This window comes from Phyllostomus hastatus, unplaced genomic scaffold, assembly GCF_019186645.2.
Source record: "Phyllostomus hastatus isolate PE091 unplaced genomic scaffold, TTU_PhHast_1.1 phas_contig_81, whole genome shotgun sequence".
NCBI classification, from domain to species: domain Eukaryota; kingdom Metazoa; phylum Chordata; class Mammalia; order Chiroptera; family Phyllostomidae; genus Phyllostomus; species Phyllostomus hastatus.
Window position 1 is genome coordinate 290,731 of NW_025333962.1, and position 22,578 is coordinate 313,308.

General features: G+C 51.6%; 1 protein-coding gene across 1 annotated transcript in view; it reads left to right on the forward strand.

Moving 5' to 3' along the window:
- Positions 1–74: 74 nt before the first annotated feature.
- The window catches only part of MYO1F (myosin IF), a 32,996-nt gene continuing 10,492 nt past the window's right edge, over positions 75–22,578 (forward strand). The window contains exons 1-16 of the mRNA XM_045850528.1: positions 75–220; positions 8,663–8,800; positions 9,276–9,365; positions 9,447–9,541; positions 9,937–10,024; positions 10,129–10,218; positions 14,069–14,200; positions 14,318–14,452; positions 14,689–14,821; positions 15,011–15,207; positions 15,818–15,898; positions 15,997–16,083; positions 17,333–17,419; positions 17,888–18,055; positions 19,278–19,363; positions 21,991–22,072. Coding sequence (XP_045706484.1) covers positions 218–220; positions 8,663–8,800; positions 9,276–9,365; positions 9,447–9,541; positions 9,937–10,024; positions 10,129–10,218; positions 14,069–14,200; positions 14,318–14,452; positions 14,689–14,821; positions 15,011–15,207; positions 15,818–15,898; positions 15,997–16,083; positions 17,333–17,419; positions 17,888–18,055; positions 19,278–19,363; positions 21,991–22,072 — 1,692 coding nt within the window. The 5' untranslated portion in view covers positions 75–217. The remainder of the gene's footprint in view (positions 221–8,662; positions 8,801–9,275; positions 9,366–9,446; positions 9,542–9,936; positions 10,025–10,128; positions 10,219–14,068; positions 14,201–14,317; positions 14,453–14,688; positions 14,822–15,010; positions 15,208–15,817; positions 15,899–15,996; positions 16,084–17,332; positions 17,420–17,887; positions 18,056–19,277; positions 19,364–21,990; positions 22,073–22,578) is intronic.

Consider the following 22,578-nt stretch of genomic DNA (forward strand, 5'->3'; position numbering starts at 1 on the left):
CTCCCCGCCCCCGGGGCCCAGCTTCCCTCCCCGGTAGCCGCGGGCCCCTCCCGCCAAAGGAAGTGAGAGGGGTCTGTTGTAAGAGGAACTAGGGCTGGGAGTCTGGTGAAGGAGAAGGAGCAGGGCCATGCCTGAACCACCCCCCGGAGCCCTCTGAGCCTGCACCCCTCCCACGACCCATTCAGGCACCCCCAGAAATCCAGATACCACCCCCACCATGGTAAGTCCTTCAAGGGCACGGGCCCTGAAGTGCAGGGGTAGCGGGTACCAGCCAAGTGGAGGTGTCCTGAAGGCCACCATCAGAAAGTAGAGGCATGGGGAGGGGCACAACAGTTCCTTTCAGGGTGCCTCCATGCAGGTGCCCCTAGCATCCCTCACCAGGACCAAACTCCCATCTAATGGTGGACAGGATGCCAGAATAATGGTGGGGGCCAAGAATGGAGCATAGCCCTGGCTGGGTGGCTCAGTTGGTTGGAGCATTGCCCGTACACCAAAAGTTTGCTACTAGGATCCCTGGTTAGGGCACATGCATACCTGGGTTGCAGGTTCAATCTTTAGTCAGGTGTGTACGGGAGCTGATTGATGTTTCTCTCTCACATTGATGTTTATCTCTCTCCCTTCCTCTCTAAAATCAATGAACATATCCTCTAGTGAGGATTTTTAAACATGGAGCAGTCACTGAAGGACAGAAGGTGGCCCTGAGGGATCGCACAGTGTCTGCAAGGACAGGGACATACCCCTTCCTTAGGGTGTAGGAAACCTGGTTTCCAGCTCAGCCTGGTCCCTTATCTCCCCATGCAATCTTGGGCAGGTCACTTCCCCTCTCTGGACCTCAGTTCCCACTTATGTCGTATTTGGAAATCAATCAAGATGTGGAAGGTGTTTTGGGGACCTCTCAGTTGGAACTTTAGAGGGTCTGTGGGTTCAGCCACTCTGAGTCCACACCCAGGAGAGGAAGCTGTGTCAAGGGGGGGTGGGGGGGATGGTGTAGTGACAGTGTGCCCATGCAGGTGATGGGAGGTCTTGCTGTGGCAATCACAGAAGAAGACGGCAAGTCACAGGGCTCATACCACCACAGGCACCCTTCCCTGCCAAGACAGCAGGGAGGCACTGTGGCCAAAGGCATCACTGCCTGGTCAGGCTGGGGTATAACAATGCCTGTGGTGACAGAGTGCGAGTCTGTCATGGTCATGGACTTACATCCAACAGCATCATAACACACCAAGAGAACGCCTGGGCTGGTGACAAAAGTCACCCCCTCAGCTCCATGCATCTGCAACCACTTCGGCTTTCATTTTTTGTCATTCTGTCACTGAGAACGTGTGGCCGGAACAGTCACAGAGTTCATGGTAACAACTGGGGGCTTCTTGCTGTTGCAGCAAACAGCTGCCCAAAGCAGAGACAGGAAGGCAGACCAAGAGTCAGGATAGCATTTGTGTTGCCTTAGGAAGTTAATGACAAATGGCATCATTAGCCAAGGATCATCTGCATAAATCATAACTAAGCCATCAGCTAGAGCTCTGAGCTTGGGGAAGAAATGCTTCTGAGAAGAAGCCAAGCCAGGAAGACCCAGGAGCTTAAGTGGGCAGACTTTGATCAAAAGAACACAGGAAATGATTTTCTGCTTGAGAAAAGCAACCCCTCCCAAGGAACCTGTGTGAAAAATGCTTAGTCAGCGTGTGCTTGGCTGCTGGGGTCTGGGAGGGAGAAACTCACCCCAGAGGACCATGGACAAAAAGAAGAGTGGAAGCCACCCATGAGGCCAATACCTCTGACATCTATCTGTCTGGAGGGGTGATGGTGCCAGGTAGAGTGTTGAAAGTTTCAGGAACTTTAGGAACAATGTTCACAAAGCACTTCACAGAGACGGAACATGCACCGTCACCACCACCGAGGGCGATGCTTACTCAGGGCTGGAGTCAGCAAAGGCCGTGAGCAGAGGCCACATTCTCCTTGTGGGAGAGGAGTTGCTGTTGAAAGACAGCCATTGGGTCCCCGGTGCCAGTGGTGGCGATGAGGCTGCTGCTGATCGCTGCAGGCCAGCGGTCTTACGGTTCTGTGGGCATGCGGGCCATGCAGATGGCTATTTGGGGCCAGATAGTGGGGAACACTGGTGGATGCTGGTCAGTGCTTTTGGCTGGAGGCCGGATCCATGGAATGACGGCAGTTGGTGGTCACCGTTATTCAGAGTTGAGTGACCTTGGTAGTGTTTGTTTGCTGTTGAGCATTCATTTTTTTGTTGGTGGTGGCAATCCCGGGAGCCATGCTGAGGCACGGCTGGTTTTTGAATGAGTAGTGTTGATTGCTGCTTCTGTGGAAGCTGGCTGTGTGTGGTTGCTGAAGGCTAGTGTTGTGATCCTAACGGTGGCTATTGACGGTAGTTAGTTATGGTGGGTTGCTGGTTCTGGTGAGAACGGGTGGTGTTAGTGGAGTGTGGTGCTGGGACACTGGTGGCAGAATCAGTCGCTGCTTCTGTCTGATGTTGGCTGATGGTGCTGTCATTGAGGTTATTAGCAGTGTGTTTGACTTTGGTAGTGGAGGATGGGAACAAAGGATGCATTTTGTTGTCCTTGTGTGGTGATGGTGGTGACATGAGGGTGATGGCGGTGGTTTTTAAAGTACATATATGAAGCCAAGAGACCAGCAGTGTGGCTGCTAGATCCAGGGGCAGTGGCCATAGGAAGGCTGGGGGCTGGGAGGGAATTAGAAGGAAGTACTCCAGAAGGACAAGGGTCCCCACAGGTTGGAGAATGGCCTCTGGCTAGGACAAAAGGAAGGGGGTACCCTGGGAGCCTTTGGAGATAAGAGTGTTGTCTGCACAGTGTACAAATGCAGGGTGTGGCCCCAGAACTCCACTGAGCTGGGGCAGGGCAGGACCAAGGCACAGGGCACACTTGGGGTCGTGGCAAGTCCAGAGGCTGGGGGCTGTCTTCAGCAACCACAACAGCTTCACACCTCCTCCTTGGCTGGCAACCACAGCTTGCAGGACCCTAGCAAGGAAGGAAGTGGCTGTTTTGTTTCTCTCTCCAGTCTGGGGCTCTGCTCATCACCACCCAAGGGAGGCCAGAGCAGATGGGGCAAATTGCAAAATCTCTCTCATCCAGCCCTTCCTCCTGGCTCCACACCCTGCATCTGAGGACCAACCCAGCTGCTAATGTGGCTGACAGTGGTGGGGAAAGCTAACATTTCCTCTTCACACACTTCACCTTGTTGAATCTGAGGCAGGGAGGTTAGGCCAGCTGTCGTATAACCCAAAAGTACATAGGATTTCAACTCAGTAACCCCCCAAGGTCACACTTTCAACAGCCACCTTGACATACAACCTCCTCATATGAATGAGAGGCCATTCAGAAGGGTGTACAGACCCCCACAAGCCCAGGGCCACCCATCCTGGCCCCATTGGGACCTGGACTCTCTGTTCCATGGAAGCTAGGATCCTGATGTCCCACATACATCCAAGGCCTTCCTGGCCCGTGACTCCTGCGGCCACCACCAACTCCACCTGGGAAGTTCATGCTGTAAGACCTGCCTTCCCCAGGAAGCCTTCACTGATCACCCCATCTCTCCTTACTACCAACTGATGGGGACCCACAGTCTCCCCTGGGCAACTCACTTTGCCTGCTTGGGACACTCTGAGTTCCCCTAGGCCTGGTCCCACCTACCTCCGTGCACACACAGCAGGGGCTCAGGGACTGTATCCCCTGCAGAGCTCCCTTGCCCAGCCCTGCAGAAGCCCTCCCCTGGTCACAAACAGCCCCACCCTTCTCTGGCACCAGGGAAGCCCCATCCCCAAACGCCCCTCTTCAGTCAAGGGCACCTCTCTAAAGAGCTAAAATAAGAAGGTACCTTCCCCTTCCCACTCCGGCCACCCCCAGCCCTGACTGTCTTTCACAAGAGCCTTAGCAGGTTGAGTCATGCTTGGCTTATGGTCAACTGTGACCACAACCTCTTTGTTGCACCCCCACATCCCAAAGAAGGGACTTAGGAACAAACAGTTTCAACTTGACCCATGGAGACTTGAGGGCCTCAGAGAGAGGGACACCCATGACACAGGGCAGGGGGCAGTCTCATCCCTATGATACCTCATTCATTCAGTCAGTCATTCCATAAGTATCTGTTGCCAAAGACGGACATATCCACTCCATGCTCAGGGGCCACCTGCTGCCCTTCCTGAGGTGCTCAGTGCCTCTGTTCTCTGCATTAGCCCATTGGCTCCTCTCAGTGAACCCATGCCGGAAGTTTATTATGAATTTTACATATGGGGAAACTGAGGCTTGGAGAAGTCAGGGGCCTCCTGGAGCCAACTGTCAAGCCAGGCTTCACACCCAACTGGCCCTGTGCCAAAAAGTCTTGAGCGTCCTCCCATCCACTGTGCCCACTTAAGCAAAACTCTCTCTCCCTCTACCACTCACAGCCCATGTGTCTTGTGATTACATGGAGCCAGGAGTGGATCTGGGGGTCCAGGTGCCTGGGGCAGGACTCAGGGAGAGATGGCAGGGGCTGAAAGAGGCCAAGGGCCACATAGCCAAGTCAGGGAAGTAGAGAGGGACAGGAAGAGGAACAAAGCCTTCAGAGCGGGCAGAGGCAGCCAGACACAGCCAGCCCTGCAAACTCTGACCTCTGAGAAAGGAAGTGGCCTTGAGGGTCAGCTCTGCCTAAGGGGCCCAAGAGCCTGGAAACCAGGCTGACCCAAAAGGGGAAGCCCTAAACAGGACCAAGCTTGTCCCTGCCCCATCTTCATCTTGCCCAAAGGACTCGCCCCACCACCTCTGACCCGGATCAGGCTAAGGAACGAAAGGTTTTGCTCATATTCACCCAGGTCCTCTCTTCCTGCTATATGACCTTGGAGGGTGTATGCCTGACCTCTCAGGGCCATGGTTTTCTCTTCCTCAGAGTGGACCTAATCATATGATCTCTCAACCTCAGCATATGTTGAGAGAATTAAATGAGGTAATTCAGGGAAAAACCTTAACCAGAGTCTGACACAGAATAAGTGCCCCATGGGGTGTTAACTTTCCTTGCTATCGTTGTTGTCCATTACCATAGTTACCACCCAAGGCCCCACCTCTTGAGGTCTTCAGAGAGAGAATCCACTTCCTGTCCCCTCAGCAGCTCCTACCAACCTGCATCCACACCGACTGCCACTCCTACCCCAACGGGACCACCAACACACTCTGGTCTCCCCATGTTACAAATAGGCAACATGTTCCCCTGACCCCATTTCTCCCCACAGCCCCTTTCCCTGCCCCCTTCTCAGCCAGACTGTCCCAAAGCATCCTCCACTCCTCCCGGCCTCCCCACCTGACTGATGATCCTGAGGTCACTAATGCTCTCCCTGGGGTCCCTCCCAGTCTCCAGGGAGCAAGAATGCTCTTCAGTAGCTTGTGGTGCCCTCCACGGCTCCCTACTTCTCCCAACCAGCTCTTGTCACCTGCAGGCCACCCCATTCTGACAGGCTCCCCAAAGCCCTGAAATGAAATTCACAATAAGACACACTGCCTACCATTGTTTCAGAAATCACTACAGTGATCCCCTGGAATACACTGGAGAAAGTCACTTCCAATGAACGATGTGCATAAAGACAAACTGCTCAGGCCAGTGGACCAACAAGGCCCACAGGAGCCACCAGGTGCTTGCACACACCCACGGGCATTTCCACACACTGACAGCCCCACCACAAGCTTCCAAATGCTGAACAATTCTTAGCAAATGCTGAACAAATTCCAAAATAATATCATCAGAACAAAACAAAATCTGAGCAAAATATTTTCTGTTTATAGGTAAAATCAAATTTGGTTCTAGGTTCCAAGGACTAATCATAAACAGATGTGTCACTTACATGGACACCTGCCAGGTGGGTGAAGAGCTATAGGCAGGGTGATAATCTGAATGTAAAGCTGGCTCCTGCAGCTCCCTTAAAACACCAGGCATGTCTCTATCCCCATGACAACCAAAAATGCTCCTGCCCTTCCTCATGTCCCCAGAAGCAATATGGCCCTGCTGAGAGGTCTCCAAGCCACAGACAATCAAGTCCCAGTTGCTTTGCTTGGCATGAAAGGCTCTTCAGGACCTTACTCTGGGTGGCCCCCTCCATTCATTCATGCTCTCCCTCCCTCCATCACTCATTCACTCAAATGAGCCCTGATACGTTGTTGAGCTGGGCATGGCAGGAGCCCCTCATCTCAGGAGCTTGCAAACCAGAAGATGAGGCTAATATAGGGAGTGTCCAAAACATGGATGGATCAATGGTGAAGGAAGCACAATGGGCTGTGGGAGTCCAGAGGGAGCACCTGACCGGCCTGGGTTCAGGAAGTTCTTCTTGGAGGAGTCATCCCCTGAACCAAGCCTCAAAGGACAAATGGCCATTCACCAGGCAGGAATAGTGTGAGCAGAGGGCTCAATATGTGCAAAGGCTTAGAGATAATTTAGTAAAGAACTGAAAGAGTTCTTCCCAAAGCCCTAGCTGGTGTGGCACAGTTGGTTGGAGTGTCTCCCATAACTGAGGTTATGGGTTCAATCCCTGGTGTGAGCATGTACAAGAGGCAACCAACCAATTGATGTTTTTCTCTCTGTAAAAGCAATCCTCAGGTGAAGATAAAAAAAAATATTTTTTTAAAAAAAGAGTTCTCTCTAAAGACCTAAATTACTGGTACATAGAAGGTGCTCAAGAATGCTTTGCAGAGTGGGTGAACAGGACAGTGACGGAAGCCGCAGACAGAAGGAAAGCCCCGAGAGAGGAGATCAGACCTGCCGGATGAGAAACCCACACTGACTGCTCAGGCTAGGAGACGTTTGAGGAGTTTGAGCCCCACACTCCCTGCCCCCACAGTCTGTTCCTGCCTCGATCGCATTTCTGCAGCATCACTGGGTAGTTCACTCTATGGTGCACCCCTTCCTGCTCAGCATCAAAACCCTTCTCAACTTTCTATTCAAGCCCAGACATCCCGTGGTTTCCAGCCACTTGTGGGTATTGATGCAAGAGCCTGGGTTTTGCTGTCAGATGGACCCAGACTCAAACCCCACTCCCTTGGAAACAATTCAGCTATTTCCTGAGTGAAGTGTCAAGCCACTCACTTCACAAGCCTCAGTTCCCTCCTTGCCTACACCCCACTGCATTGCTATAAAGATTGCTGCTAATATTGGTGACACCTCCTGACCAGCATCAGGCACATGGTAGGCACTTAGTGAATGTTTGTTCTGTCACGTGCCCTCTGCCCGGGTGCATCCTCACAATCACTTGGAAGAGTATCAGCTGCCTGTCCCACTTTGCTTCCCAGAGCAATTCATCCTCACATCAGCTCTGGGAAGTAAGTCATTTCTTCCATTTTACAGATCAGGCCACGGAGGCTCACAGCACTGTTGGGCCACCTAGCTGGGATCAGAACCTAGACCTGGCCACACCAGAAGCTGGATATGTTTAACATCTGTGGGCATTCCTTGACAAACCTCCTCTGGCTGTCAGTGTGTCCACATGCTGACCATGCACCTCTTCTGCTCAGGAACTTTCTGTGGCTCCCCAGTACCCCCAGGGGAGGCTGGCTTCTCATTCACCTCTGCCGTACAGCTGCCCATACTGGCTCCCCTGCTGGACGCCTGCCAGAGTCCCCTCTACCCAGCATGCCTGTTTCTGTGCCCTGGAATCTGTCCGGCAAATGATAGTCACCTTTGAAGACTTGACTTTGTTTCCCTGCATCCCTTGCCCTTGGAGGTCTTCCTCTGAAGTTGGGTTTCTTTCTTCACCCTGTCCCCTTGTTCATTCAATATGTCCCCCTTACTGGGGCCAAGAAAGGACTCCATCCCTCCAGGGGCTCCTGGTCTGGGAAAAGAGGCTCCCTGTGGGGGGGACATGTTAGCTGAGCATGAGTGGCCATCATCACTCTTCTGACTCTCAGACTTTCCCATGGCAAGGGTATTCTGACCAGAGGTAGAGTGGGCTGGGAGAGCCAATGTGTTTAAGTGTTTAAGGCATTGGATGAGTTCAGTGGGGCTAAAAGCAGAAAATATTCCAGGAAGGCTTCCTGGAGGAGGAGTTTTGGGGAGGAACCTGTGTCTGAGTTTCCTCCTTGAGCCCTAAGGAGGGTGTCAACTATTGAACACTTGAGGAAGGAAGGAAGAAGGGAAAGTGGGAGCATGAGAGGGTGCTGGAGCCAGTGCAGGGCAGGGTGAAGGTTCTCTGAGGATGGAGAAGATGGGGCAGGGGCAGCAGGAAGGCTGTGGTTGCTGAGAATAAGGGTCATGGCGTGGCATGGGGAATAGAGGTCACAGCTGAGTGTGTGGCTCTGAGAGGATCTCAGAGGACCAAGATAGCATGCATGACCATGAGAGAGGAGCAGGGGAGTGGGAGAAAGGAGACCATCTCTAGGTGGAAGGGGTGGACAGCAGGTCACATGCCTTGGAGAAGTCAAGGACTTGGCCTGGGCTTGAGCATGAGAAGTGGGTAGGGGAGTGAAGAGCAGGGAGACAGGAAGGGAAGCAGGAAGGAGGTGTCCTCATGCTGTCTGGCCTCCTCCTGTAGGCAGTGAGCCCGGACTGGACCTTGCCCACCTCTCTCTCCTGCTATGAGGGTGGAGGTGAGCCAGGTCAGGGCACTAAGGCTCCACCCCACTTCCCCGAGTGCTTGTTTCCCAGGGCCCACGCCCACCACCCTGCTCCCACCCCCCAGGGCAGCAAGGAGCGCTTCCATTGGCAGAGCCACAATGTGAAACAGAGCGGTGTGGACGACATGGTGCTGCTGCCTCAGATCACCGAGGACTCCATCGTGGGCAACCTCCGAAAGCGCTTCATGGATGACTACATCTTTGTACCCTGGGCCGTGGGCAGGGCAGGCCAATGAAGGGCCAAGGGACAGGAGAGCTGGCCAAGGGGTGGAGGGGTAGTGGGTGGATGAATGCCGGGAAGGGTAGCAGAGGAACTTCATGACAGAAGGGACACCCAGGTGCCTGAGCAAATGAATGGAGGGGTCTAGGGCAGCGAAAGCATTGGGTGATAGCACAGGGGACAGATGGAGTGACAGTAGGGCTCTGCTGGCGGGTGGTTGTGCCCCCCACTTCTTCCTCTGCCCTGGGATGGCTCAGCCACAGCATATCATTTTCCCCATTCTGGACCTAACCCTGGTTTTTCCTAAGAGACCCAGGGCACATCTGAGTATCTCCATCTCTTCCTCTTAGCAATGGGGTTCCAGGAGGCCCCAGGGCAGGGGACATCAGGCTGAGGGGACAGGGCGCATGAGAGACAAAGCATGCCAGGACAATTCATGGCCCTTAACCACTCCCCAGACCTACATTGGCTCCGTGCTCATCTCTGTAAATCCCTTCAAGCAGATGCCCTACTTCACGGACCGTGAGATCGAGCTCTACCAGGGAGCGGTGAGCACGAGGCTGGGCGGGAGGCATGGTCCCCAGGACCCTGGCCCCTAGCCCTGAGCTGAGACCTGCCCTCCCCGGCAGGCCCAGTACGAGAATCCCCCGCACATCTATGCCCTCACCGACAACATGTACCGGAATATGCTCATCGACTGTGAGAACCAGTGTGTCATCATCAGGTAGGACAGGGGCCTCAGACCCTCCCACCCAGGCCCCACCCAAATAGCATCACTGCCCCAGGGAGATTGACTTGGAACCCTGATCCAGACAGAGGCTTGCCATCCCTCTCTGTCCCCAGCCTGGCTTTCCTTTCCTGGTCACCCTCTGACCCACGATATATTTTACTTATTCATTCTGTTATTGTCCATCTGTCCTCTCTACACGTCAGCTCCAGCAGGGCAGGGACTTGTATCCGTCTTGTTCACTACTCTGTTCCCAGTGCCTGGACTAGCCCTTTGCACGCAGTAGGAACTGAATGAAGGAAGGAACAAACGAATGATCAGGGACTAAAAAGGGCACTTCCCCCTTCCTCTGCCCCTGGCCACTGATCCTTCCTTGCCTCCTCCATCCTCAGTGGAGAAAGTGGAGCCGGGAAGACGGTCGCCGCCAAATACATCATGGGCTACATCTCCAAGGTGTCTGGTGGGGGCGAGAAGGTCCAGGTGAGGCAGACAGAAAGGCCGCGTTTCCCCCCACTCTACGGTGTTTTATCCCTCCGCACCTGCCTCAGCCTGACCTCTCCCCCGGACCCCCCTGCCGCCTGCAGCACGTGAAGGACATCATCCTGCAATCAAACCCGCTGCTCGAGGCCTTCGGCAACGCCAAGACCGTGCGCAACAACAATTCCAGTCGTTTCGTGAGTCCGCAGCCCTGCTTTAGGCGCAACCACGCCACACACACACACACACACACACACACACACACACACACACACGTGTCCTCTACCTGCATGCCCAACATTACAGGAAATACCTGCTCCTGGACGGGACTCTCACTGCCTGCTCACTGTGCATTAAAACAGAGTCGCTATCGCAGACTGGGACAGGTTTGTGTCACCTTCTGAAATACTCCCCTGGCTGCAATTATGCCACGTGTGCCCCCAGTCACGTTTCAGTCCTTTTTAGTCCTCCTTTCCTCCCTTCCCTCAGGAAATGGTTCTTAGGCTCCTTCATTGTGTATGGTGCTATACTGAGTCTAATGGAGACAGACTAGGTAACCAGATCCAGGTTTAGGGTCTGGTTCTGTCACTATGTAGACATGTGGCTTGGACGAAGAAATAGTATAACCTCCTGAGTCTCCTCTGTTTTCTCCTCCTTAATGTGGAATGATATTAAAATACGCCTCATAGACCTCAACACTCAGCACAATGCCTGCACGTAGAAATGACTTAGTAAATTCCATACGCTAATAAGAATTTTATTTCCCAAAACATTATTAGCTATATTTTATTTTCTAATATATATTTATAATACAATTATATTGAAGTATTTTCCCCAATATTTTATTATTAAAATTTCAAATACACAGAGAGATGGAAGAATAAAGCGAACATCTGTATGCTCCTCTCCCAGATTCTTTTTTTAATTTTTTATTGATTATGCTATTAGTTCTCCCAATTTCTCCCCCTCTGCCCTGCCCCCCAACCCTCCAGCATTCTCCCCTTAGTTCGCATCCATGGGTTGTACATATAAGTTCTTTGAGTCCTGTTTCCCATACCATTTCTTATCTCTCCCCATCTACCTTATGCCTACTAACCATGCTCCTTCTTCCCTGTACATTTTCCCCCTGACTCCTCCCTTCCCCCTCCCCACTGAACTCCTTCTGTGTGATGTCCATTTCTCTGATTCAGTTCCTGTTCTGGTTGTTTGCTTAGTTGTTTTGTTGTATTTTGTTTTTTTCATTGTTTTTCTTTTCTTTTAGGTTCATTTGTTGATAGTTGTGAGTTTACTGTCATTCTACTGTTCATATTTTTTATCTTCTTTTTCTTAGATAAGTTCCTTTAACATTTCATATAATAAGGGCTTGGTGATGATGAACTCCTTTAACTTTATCTTATCTGGGAAGCACTTTATCTGCCCTTCATTCTAAATGAAAGCTTTGCAGGATAGAGCAATCTTGGATGTAGGTCCTTGCCTTTCATAACTTCAAATACTTCTTTCCAGCCCCTTCTTGCCTGCAAGATTTCCTTTGAGAAATCAGCTGACAGTCTTATGGGCACTCCTTTGTAGATAACTGTCTCCCTTTCTCTTGCTTCTTTTAGGATTCTATCTTTGTGTTTAATCTTGGGTAACTTAATGATGATGTGCCTTGGTGTGTTCCTCCTTGGGTCCAACTTCTTTGGGACTGAGTTTCCTGGACTTCCTGGAAGTCTATTTCCTTTGCCAGAGTGGGGAAGTTTTCCTTCATTATTTGTTCAAATAAATTTTCAATTTCTCACTGCTGTTCTTCTCCTTCTGGCACCACTATAATTCAGATATTGGAACATTTCAGGTTGTCCCAGAGGTTTGTAATAGTCTCTTCACGTTTTCAAATCCTTGTTTCTTCATTTTGTTTTGGATGGATGTTTATTTTTTCCCTTTTGTGCCAAATCGTTGCTTTGAATCCTGGTTTCCTTCCTGTCGCTGTTGGTTCCCTAAACATTCTGCTTTATTTCACTTTGGGTATCCTTTTCATATTTCTTTGTTTTTTCATGTTTTCATTTTATTTTTTGACCAAGTTCAATCAGATCTGTGAGCATTTTGATTGCCAGGGCTTTAAATTCTCCATCAGATAGGTTAGCAATCTCCTCACTTAGCTCTCTTTCTGAGGCTTTACTCTGTTCTTTCATTTCAGCCATATTTCTTTGTCTTGGCCCAGCTGATAGGTTGTAAGGAGGCAGGGCCTTAGGTATTCACTGACAAGGCGACCCTCTTTGCTGGGGAGGGGCCAGAGAGGGAACAGTGTGGCTACCTGCTCACCTCTATGGCCCTTTTCAATGGACTCTCCTGTGAGACTAGGAGCTTCTCCTACCACCACAACCACCGCAGCCCACAGCCACCTCTGAGTCCCCACAAGCCCCTCCCTCCCCCGAGCCCACCAGCTCAGCAACCAGCCCCGCCCCCAAGGTCAGCTGGGTCCTGGCAGTTTTTCTGAGTCGGAGAACACTGTCCACCACCTCACCAGTCTGGTTGTACTGGTTGACTTTTTCTTTAATTCCTTTGTTGTTGGAGTTCCATGCAGTTTGATTTTCTGGCACTTTGGGTTGTTTATTGATTTTAGATTGGTTGTTATCCTCCTTTTGGTTGTTCGAGGAAGTGAAGGGTTTCTACCTATGCCTTCATCTTGGCCAGAAGTCTCCTCTCCCAGATTCTATTGTTAGCATTTTACTATACTTGTTCCAGGGTATCTCCATCCATCATGCTGTCTTTTTATGTGATGCAGTGCAAAGCAAGCAGCCGACACCATGCCTTTCCCCACCACACTCCAGCATGCAGATCATTGATAACAGTCCATTGTAAATGTGCAGTTCTTTCATTTCTTTTAAAATAAAATTTGCACGCCACAAAATACATATCTCTAAAGTGCACCATTCAGTGAAAAACGCATACACTGTGCAACCCAAACCCCTGTCGATATATAGAACGTCACCATGGCTGCAGGAGGTCCCCCGTCCCTTTCGAGTCCATTCTACTCCCACCCTACTCCAGAAGTGACCAATCTTCTGAGTTTTTTCACCATAGATTAGTTTCAGCTGTCCTAGAACTTCATATAAATGGAATCACACAGTATGTGTTTTCAAATTACTGATACACCCAAAAACATGGATAAATCTCAAAATGTATAATTACATTTTATTTTATGTAGTCTTATTGTACAATAGAGTAAGTATGTCATATACTACAGGTGTTTATGTAGTACAGTGACATAGTTTTGTATTGCTCTCAGATGGAAGTGCAGAAAGGAGACATAATGTGACTTGTCTGTCCTCCAACCTCTGGCCAGAGAAGAACCCAGATGGTGTCAGAGGCCAAAGAAAGGGCTCGTCAGGCCCTTGCTCTGGGCTGACAGACAACATGTGGGAGACACTCAGCATGATTGAAACCAGTAGTATCCCATAGAAACATGGAGGCCTCTGTGTTGTAGTAGAGGGACTGAGGACCTACCTGGTCAGTAAAATGGGATACTGCCCTGACTGGTGTGGCTCAGTGGGCTGGGCATCGTCCCATAAAGTGAAAGTTCACAGGTTCAATCCCCAGTCAGGGCACACAATCAGGTTGGGGGTTCAGTCCCCAGTTGGGGCATGTGTGAGAGGCAACCAATCGATGTTTCTTTCTGATATTGATATTTCTCTCTCCCTCTCTTTCTTTCTCCTTTTTTCTCTCTCTAAAAATAAATAAATAAAAAATCTTTAAAAAAATAAAACAGGATATTTCTGTGAGCCAGGCACAGGGCCGATGCCCTGAATGAGGGCTTGAATCCTCAGAGAGGGAGATAAGGGCATTCCGGGCCCAGGAAATAACTTAAGCAAAGGCTGGAAAGGAGGAACTGGTGGAAAAGACAATCAGGGCATAAGTGGGGATGGGGAGAGGAAAGCGAGTTGAAGTCACATGGAGTCACATGGGTAAGAGGAGGAAGAGGCCAGGCTCCTAAGGCCCATCCCCAGTCCTTCCCCTACCCCTGAATCCCAAGGCCCCACTGGGGGGCTTACATGGTTCTCTCACATTCAGGGCAAGTATTTTGAGATCCAGTTCAGCCGTGGTGGAGAGCCTGATGGGGGCAAGATCTCCAACTTCCTGCTGGAGAAATCCCGCGTGGTCATGCAGAATGAAAATGAGAGGAACTTCCACATCTACTATCAGGTGCAAGGAACAGGGAGCCCCACCTGGAGTCTGAGGGTGGCAGGGGGAGGGTCTGTGAGGACTGGGGTACCCCAAGGCCTGAGCCAGTTCAGTGCACAAGCATTGATACCCCTCCAGCTGCTGGAAGGGGCCTCCCAGGAGCAGCGGCAGAACCTGGGCCTCATGACGCCCGACTATTATTACTACCTCAACCAATCAGACACCTACAAGGTGGATGGCACTGATGACAGAAGTGACTTCAGTGAGACTCTGGTGAGCACCAACTGCCCTCTAACCCTGGTATCCTCTTGTGTTGCAAATCAGGAAACTGAGTCCCAGAGGCAAGCAGGGACTTGCATAAGGTCACACAGTGAGGTCAGGAAAGAGGTGAAATGGGGACCAGATGCCTGATTCTGAGTCTGTGCTGTGACCCCAGAAGCCCAACCTCAGGAGACAGGGGTGGGGGGCGGTCGGAATGGTGGCACAGGCCCTGTCCTTGGCGCCCGCAGAGTGCCATGCAGGTCATCGGGATTCCACCCAGTGCCCAGCAGCTGGTCCTGCAGCTCGTAGCCGGTATCCTGCACTTGGGGAACATCAGCTTTCGTGAAGATGGGAACTATGCCCAGGTGGAGAGTGTGGACCGTGAGTGTGGGTACTGAGGAAGGCGGGGAGCAGGTGGTGTGTGTGGGCGCTTCCTCCTAATTCAGCCCCCAGAGGGTGAGAACCCACGAGGACAATTTCAGTGTCACTGGGCAAAATAGGGAGAGACCGGGCACTGGAAGACAAGAGCCTGATGGCTGCCCCCTCCCTCCCCCCACCCCCACCCTGCAGTCCTGGCCTTTCCTGCCTACCTGCTGGGCATTGACAGTGGGAGGCTACAGGAGAAGCTGACCAGCCGCAAGATGGACAGCCGCTGGGGCGGGCGCAGCGAGTCCATCAACGTGACCCTGAACGTGGAGCAGGCAACTTACACTCGAGACGCCCTGGCCAAGGGGCTCTACGCCCGTCTCTTTGACTTCCTCGTGGAGGCCAGTGTGGCAGGGGTGGGGTTGGCAAGGGAGAGGTGCTCTGGGACCAGCCGAGGTTGGGGGGGTGCTGGGGGCAGGCGTGACTATCACAACCTCTCTGGTTCCCTGCCATGGGCCACACCAAGCAGGGGCAGGGTGATCATGTGGCAAACAGAAGGGCTTCCTCTGCCTGGGGCATGGAGCCCAGGCTTGGACTCCATGGGATAGGGGCTATGGTGATGGAGAGGGTGGGTGTGCGTGGGAGCAGAGAGGAGGTCTGTCTAGAGGGCAAGGTGGTGGACAGGAAGAGTCAGGGTAGAAAATGAGGACAGAGCAGTAGCGAACGTCACCTAACACCCAGTGTGCACCCTTTACTGGGGTGACTGTTTTACATGCATCAGCTTATTTCTTAAAAAGAGACCTACAAAATCCTTGCTATTATTCACTCATTGTAAAGATAACCGATGGGGCAGTGTCAGTAAGGGGCAGAGCCAGCTCCCAAGGCAGGAACCTGGTGCTCTAATGCCTGGATTCCTTGTATGAGTGCCTGATAGGGGTGCACATAGAGCCTGCAGTGCACCTAGGAGCCCAGTTGGCTGGCACTGACCTCCTGTCCCTATCTACATCACAGGCCATAAACCGCGCTATGCAGAAGCCCCAGGAAGAGTACAGCATTGGTGTGCTTGACATCTACGGCTTCGAGATCTTCCAGGTGTGGGTTCTGCTCCCAGGTGCACTCCTTGTTGCCATGGCCCCAGGAGCCTCCAGCATCAGCCCACTGAAGGCAGCACTCTTTTCTTCTCTCCACAGAAAAACGGCTTTGAGCAATTCTGCATCAACTTTGTCAATGAGAAGCTCCAGCAGATCTTTATTGAACTCACTCTGAAGGCGGAGCAGGTGGGCAGGGGCAGCCAAGTGGCCAGGGACACAGGACACTGGGTTGGAGGCAGGCCATCAAGGCTCCTCTGTGAAATTTCCGTTGAAAGATGCTTTCCACCTTTCAAGCTTTGACAAGGGCTGGGGAATAATGTTTTTATCCATTCCTTCAACAATTACTTATTGAGCACCTACTGTGTCCCAGGCACTGTCTGCAGTGCTAGGGAGGCTACCATGAACAGGAAAGACAAAACTCCCTGATGTTTTGTACTCCCGATCCCATAGAAGCACAGCCTCAGACAAGGATTCAGGGCAAAGACCAAGAAGAAAGTGAGGTAGTGAGAGAGGGATTTTTTTAAAAATTCCCAGTGGGGTGTGGTAATGAGTAGGTTACCCACAGGCCACTGGAGTTCAGTTCTGCTGGGCCCCAGGCGACTTTGCAGAGCAGACCTCAGGGTGGGCCTACTAAGGAACGAGGGAGCCATAGCACGTCACCAGCATGTCTATTGGTGGCTGAGGGCTGCCAGGTTGGGGGGGGCATACTTTCAGCCTGCCCCACGCAGGGTAAAGGCTTTGTTACAGTTGAAAGTCCTAACTGATGAGATTGTGGAGGAAATTTGGAGGAAGCATGGCCCCATTTTCTTTTTTTCAATAAAAGAGAAACTTACTGAGGCCCCAGGGCCAGGGTTCAGGCAGAAGGCACCTTGTGAGTCGAGGAGATGATGGCGGAGCCTTATTGGACCCTCTTCTTGGGGCACAGGCTATAGGTGTGGCCGCACTTCTTCTTGCGGGCAGTTGACAGTGCAGGGTGCAGGCAGGGTAGTACTTGCAGATCATCGTCTCACGGTTGTGCTTCTGGGCAGGCAGGCGGAGGGAGGGCTCAATGGTGCCACCCTGTAGATGAGACACCAAGTGCAGGGTGGACTCTGTCTGGGTGTTGTCACCTGACAGAGTATGGCCATCCTTCAGCTGTTTGTCCGCAAAATTCAGATGCTGCTGGGCAGGTGGGATGCCTTCCTTGCCTTGGACTGTAGCTCTGACATTCTCAGTTATGTCACTGGGCTCAGCCTCGCGGGTGCCAGCCCTGCCAATCCGGGCCTCACAGAGATCCGAGGCTCTGCATCCACAGGGCAGGCTGGGCGCCACCTGATTGAAGAGAAAGAGAGTGACAGACAGCCTCGCTTTCTTTGCCCGTCCTCAAGCATGCATTCTAGGAATACACACCTCTGCCCAGACTCCCACCTCAGCCCTGCTCTTTTGCCACCCCCAGGAGGAGTATGTCCAGGAGGGCATCCACTGGACCCCCATCCAGTATTTCAACAACAAAATCGTCTGCGACCTCATTGAAAACAAGCTGGTGAGGGCCAGGCCAGCTTTGTGGGGGCTCAGGAGGCCCCAGAGCTGAGTCCAGGAGTCTTGGGAGAGCCAGAAGGGAGTGATGGTCCCCATAGGCCCCTCTCTGTCCAGGAGGGCAACTGACACATCCCATCACCCATCTCCCTCATTCACTCTGCATACCTGCTCACCCTTCATTTAATCACTCAACAAACACCCCCGCCCCCAGCAGCCTGCTCAGGTACAGGCCCCCCAACTAGACAGCCCAGTCTGAGAAAGGGGAATAGGCAAGGATCCCTTATGGGGTCCCTCACCCCACCTTGTGCCCTAGGGAGCTTCCACAGCAGCATCCCCACATACAGTCAGCCCTACTACCACATTTTGCTCTTATGTTTGGAAGCCCCCTCTCCTATGCTAGTGAAGGTCCCTGTGATGGGATTGGGGCGGGCGAGGGCCAGACTGAGCGACTGCTGCTTCCCCATGACCGCAGAGCCCCCCAGGCATCATGAGTGTCCTAGATGACGTGTGTGCCACCATGCACGCCACAGGCGATGGCGCCGACCAGACGCTGCTGCAGAAGCTACAGGCGGCCGTGGGCACCCACGAGCACTTCAACAGCTGGAGCGCTGGCTTCGTCATCCACCACTATGCTGGCAAGGTGTGATGCACCCGCCTCCCCCACTTCCTCTGGCTCCCCAGCCCCCATGCCCCACCACCTGAGTGGTCCCCAGCAGCACCTCCTTACAGACCCCAGGGGTCTCCAGGCCTCAGCCTCCAACCTCTCAATGGACAGAGTCCCCAGAGGTCCCCAGCCAGGACTGCAGAACTCTACTCACCCCATTCTCCAGTGTTACTCTAACTGACCAGGAACACAGACCCCCACTCACTGACCCCCAGAAACTGGCCTGGCCCTCCACAGTGCCTTCAGCCAAAGCTGCAGAAACCCATTGGCTCCTGATCAAGGCCACAGCACCCACTCCCCTTTGCAAGGTAGAAACTCCCTCCAAATGACCCTAAATTGGGCAGCAGACCCCCAAACCCCAATGTGAGTGGTAAGCCCCACTAACCCTGTGTTCCAGGACATAGCCCACCCCCTTCTGACCCCAACTGGAGACCCCAGGCCCATGCTGTAAGCCACCACCCTCCAAAATAGGCTGGAGTCCCCTGGAGACCCCTCCCTGAGACTAAAGAAATCCACTGACCCCCGACCCTCGCCCTGGTCCCCATCCCCAGCTGACTAGACTGCAGACTCTCCCATTGACTTTAACATGAGCAGTAGACAGCCCCAGGGGTCCTCAGGCTTGCTACAACCCACCAGCCTCTAAAGTGGGCTGGGGCTCCTATGTGCCCTGAGCCAGGGAATGCCCACAGCTAGCACTGTGGGGAGCCCCCACCTTGGATGGCAGACTCAGCCTACAAGCCTGGCCGAAGTCCCCCGGGGATCTTCAGCCACTGCCATAACTTTCCCCCAACACAGCCTCCCATCCCCTCAACTGACCACAACACAGAGGCTCTAACCTGTGAACTCCAACTTAAGTAGCAGAACCCCTACCCTAAGGACCTCCTGCCCAGGCTGCAGCCCACAACCAAAGTCTGGGCTATAACCATCCCCTCCCCCTGCCTCTGATCCAGACTGCCTGGACCTAACACCAGCTCCCCTCACCTCTGACCCAGACTACAGTTCCCACTCTCTGATTTCACCTTCAACATCAGACCCATGGGGACCCCAGGCCCTGGCTGCTGCCCTTGCCCCTTCTTCTGAACCATATATATTGCCTCCCTTTTCTTACCCCAAAGCAGGACCCTCACCCACCTGGGCTATAAGCCCCCTACCCACCCTAACCTCAACCCCTCACTCCCCCTCTGCCACCACCTTCCAGGTCTCCTATGATGTCCACGGCTTTTGTGAGAGGAACCGAGATGTTCTCTTCACTGACCTCATAGAGCTGATGCAGACCAGTGAGCAGTGAGTGGCCCTGGGCATGGGGACATCTAGGCAGAATCCACCCCTGGGGATGGGGATGGCCCAGGGACCACTCCATCTTCCCCAGAGCTCCCAGCACAGACTTTGTTGGGGCGGTTGTGTTCTAGTGACCGGTTCTGGTCAACAGTAACATGTCCAGCACTCCACCTACAAACCCAAGCATTTAGCACAGACAGCATCCCTTGCCACACAGGGAGAACATGTCATGCCCTGCACTTTTCTGTACTAACACACATGGCTCTATCTCCCTGCCCAGCTGCATGCCAGGTGCCATATTTTGGCTTTTTATACCTCAAAATTTTATTCAAGCTGTGCTCTGGACCAGGCACCATTTGAATTTGCAGAGCTGGATGACCCAACAAATCAGAGAACCCAGCTGCTCAGGGAGACAGACACTGAACTAGGAGATAAGGCAGACAGAATCTAGCACAGACAGCCCTGAAGAGGTGACAGTGGTTCCTGGACCAGCCACATGGGTGCCATCTGATAGTTCCCGGGGCAGACTCCCAGGCCCCACCCCAGACAGATGGGACCCAAATCTGGATTTTAACAAGATCCTCACCCCACCCCACCCCTGGGACCCATGTGCAAGTCAGAGTTTGAGATTCACTGGTCTAGAGTAGCAATTTTCAACCTTTTTCATCTCATAGCACACATACACTAATTACTAAAATTCTGCAACACAGAAATTTGTATTGATCTGACAAAAAAAATAGGTATAATTTGGATTCATTCACACCAGATGACTATTGTTCTGTTGGCTGTTGTCATTTTCTTATTTGACAGTCTAAGGGAAAAGAGGTCAATGCCCATGATGAAATAGTCATGTACTGCATGTGTTAAAAGTTCTTGCAGCACACCTGTTAAAAATTGCTGCCTTAGACAGTGCTGCTCAATACATTGCACATCCAACAGAATTCAAGCTACACACATAGTATTTATTAATCCTCACCAAAGATATATATAATGATTTTTAGAGAGAGGGAAAGGGACAGGGGAGAGAGAGAGAGAAACATTGATCAGTTGCCTCTTGTATATACATGACCGGGGATCAAACCTGCAACCTTGGTTTGTGTCCTGACCAGGAATCTAACCTGCAACCCTTTGGTGTATGAGACAACACTCCAATCAACTGAGCCACCTGGCCAGGGCCATGTAATTTTTTTAAGCCTTATTTAGTTATAATTGACATACCATGAAATGCACCCAACTTAAGAAGTGATTTTTACTACAGGCTTGGACAGCCATTGTTTGCATCACCCACAAAAAGATGTCTTGTGACAAACTGCAGTCAATCCCCATCCCTACCACCTGTACCATTCTACATTTTCTAGTAAGCACATTTAAGAAGTAAAAAGGCAAACAGGTAAATTTTTTTAATGTTTTCCTTAACTCACTACACAGAAAATATAATCATCACAATATGCAATCAATATTTTTAAATTATTCATGAATTATCTTTTATTCACTTTTTCCACACTGCACCTTCTTTGAAATCCAGTGTGTATTTTAACAGAATAGTACATCTCAATTCAGACAGGTTCTCAATAATTCCCTGACTAGTGTGGCTCAGTTGCTTGGGTGTCATCCTGCAAAACAAAAGGTTGCTGGTTTGATTCCTGGTCAGGGCACATGCCCAGGTTGTGGGTTTGGTCCTAGGTCAGGGCAGAAGCAACAGGCAACCAGTCGATATTTCTCTCTCACATCAATGTCTTTCTTGCTCTTTCTCCCGCCCCCGACCCATGCCCCTCTCTCTAAAAAATAAATAAATAAATAATATCTCTTTTAAAAATCAGGGTTCTTGATGACCACGCGTAACCAGTGGCCACCATGTTGGAAGGCACATAGTCGTGGTTGTCAAAGTGGGGCTCCCAGGCCAGCAGCATCCGAGAAGAAAAACTGCTCGAGGGAGAGGGAGTAGAGAGGGCAATATTCTTTCTTTTTACTTTACTCTTTTAATTGTGATCAAATACATACAAAATTTCCTACTTCACCATTTTTAAGTGTACAATTCAGTAGCATTAAGCATTAGACAACCATCAGCATTATCTAGTTCCATAACTTCTTCATCCCCCACAAATGGACACTCCGTGCCTATGGAGCAGTCCACTCACTCTGTGGTCAGAGAAGGTCTCTCTGAGGAGATGGGAGAGGGAGCCACGATGAACAAAAGTGTATTTAACTGATGCCCTGTTGACAGACACGGGTCACATCCATCTCTGGCCAAGAAAAACAGGGCTACAGAATCTAGCATCTGTGTCCTGCACGCAAACCTGTGCATGCAAGATGGTCCCTACATGGGGACCTGTCCCTGCTGCCGAAGATGCTGCTTCGTGGGAAATATTTTCCTACTTCACTTACCTTTTTTCTACTTCACTTGCTACCCAAGTCATGGGTGGTCATTGGAATAAGTAACAAAGCAAATAACCAAAGACCCAAAAGGATGAAACCAACCCACCAAATTCTCAACATCTCATCCTCCACATTCAGAAAAAAACAATACTTTCCAGCATGCCCCCTGGGTCTCAGGCACCTAGACAGCTCCCCTTCTAGGAGAGGGCACTCCAAGGTCCAGCTGCACCTCTAGCCCCTTCTCTCCTGTTGCCCAGAGCCTTCCTCCGGATGCTCTTCCCTGAAAAGCTGGATGTGGACAAGAAGGGCCGCCCCAGCACTGCTGGCTCCAAGATCAAGGTGAGCTATAGGGCGGGCAAGGAAGAGCTAGGCCAGGGGAGGCCTGCATCAGTCCCTCCCCCTTTCCAGGCCCTCTGCCCTGTCTGGCACCTTCTGTCCAGCAGGGCCTTCTTCCAGCTCCGGGGTTAGGAGGCTGCAGCCAACTTCCTCAATGACCCCTAACTCCCTAAATCCATAAGTAAACTATTATCTTAATAATTTTTTTATCTTTTGGTCATTTACCACTTTTTAAAAATTGTGGTAAAATATACATAACATAAAATTTACCATCTTAACCATTAAGTGTACAGTTCAGTGGCATTAAGTACATTCACACTGCTGTGCAACCATCCCCAGCATCCATACCCCAAATTCTTTTTATCTTGTTAAACTGAATCTCTGTCCCCACTAAACACTAACTCCCTGTCCCCCTCCCCCAGCTCCTGCCACCCACCATCTACTTTCTGCCTCTATGAATCTGACTAGGGACTGAAATGCACAACCCAAAGCTGGCCTCACAGGCACAC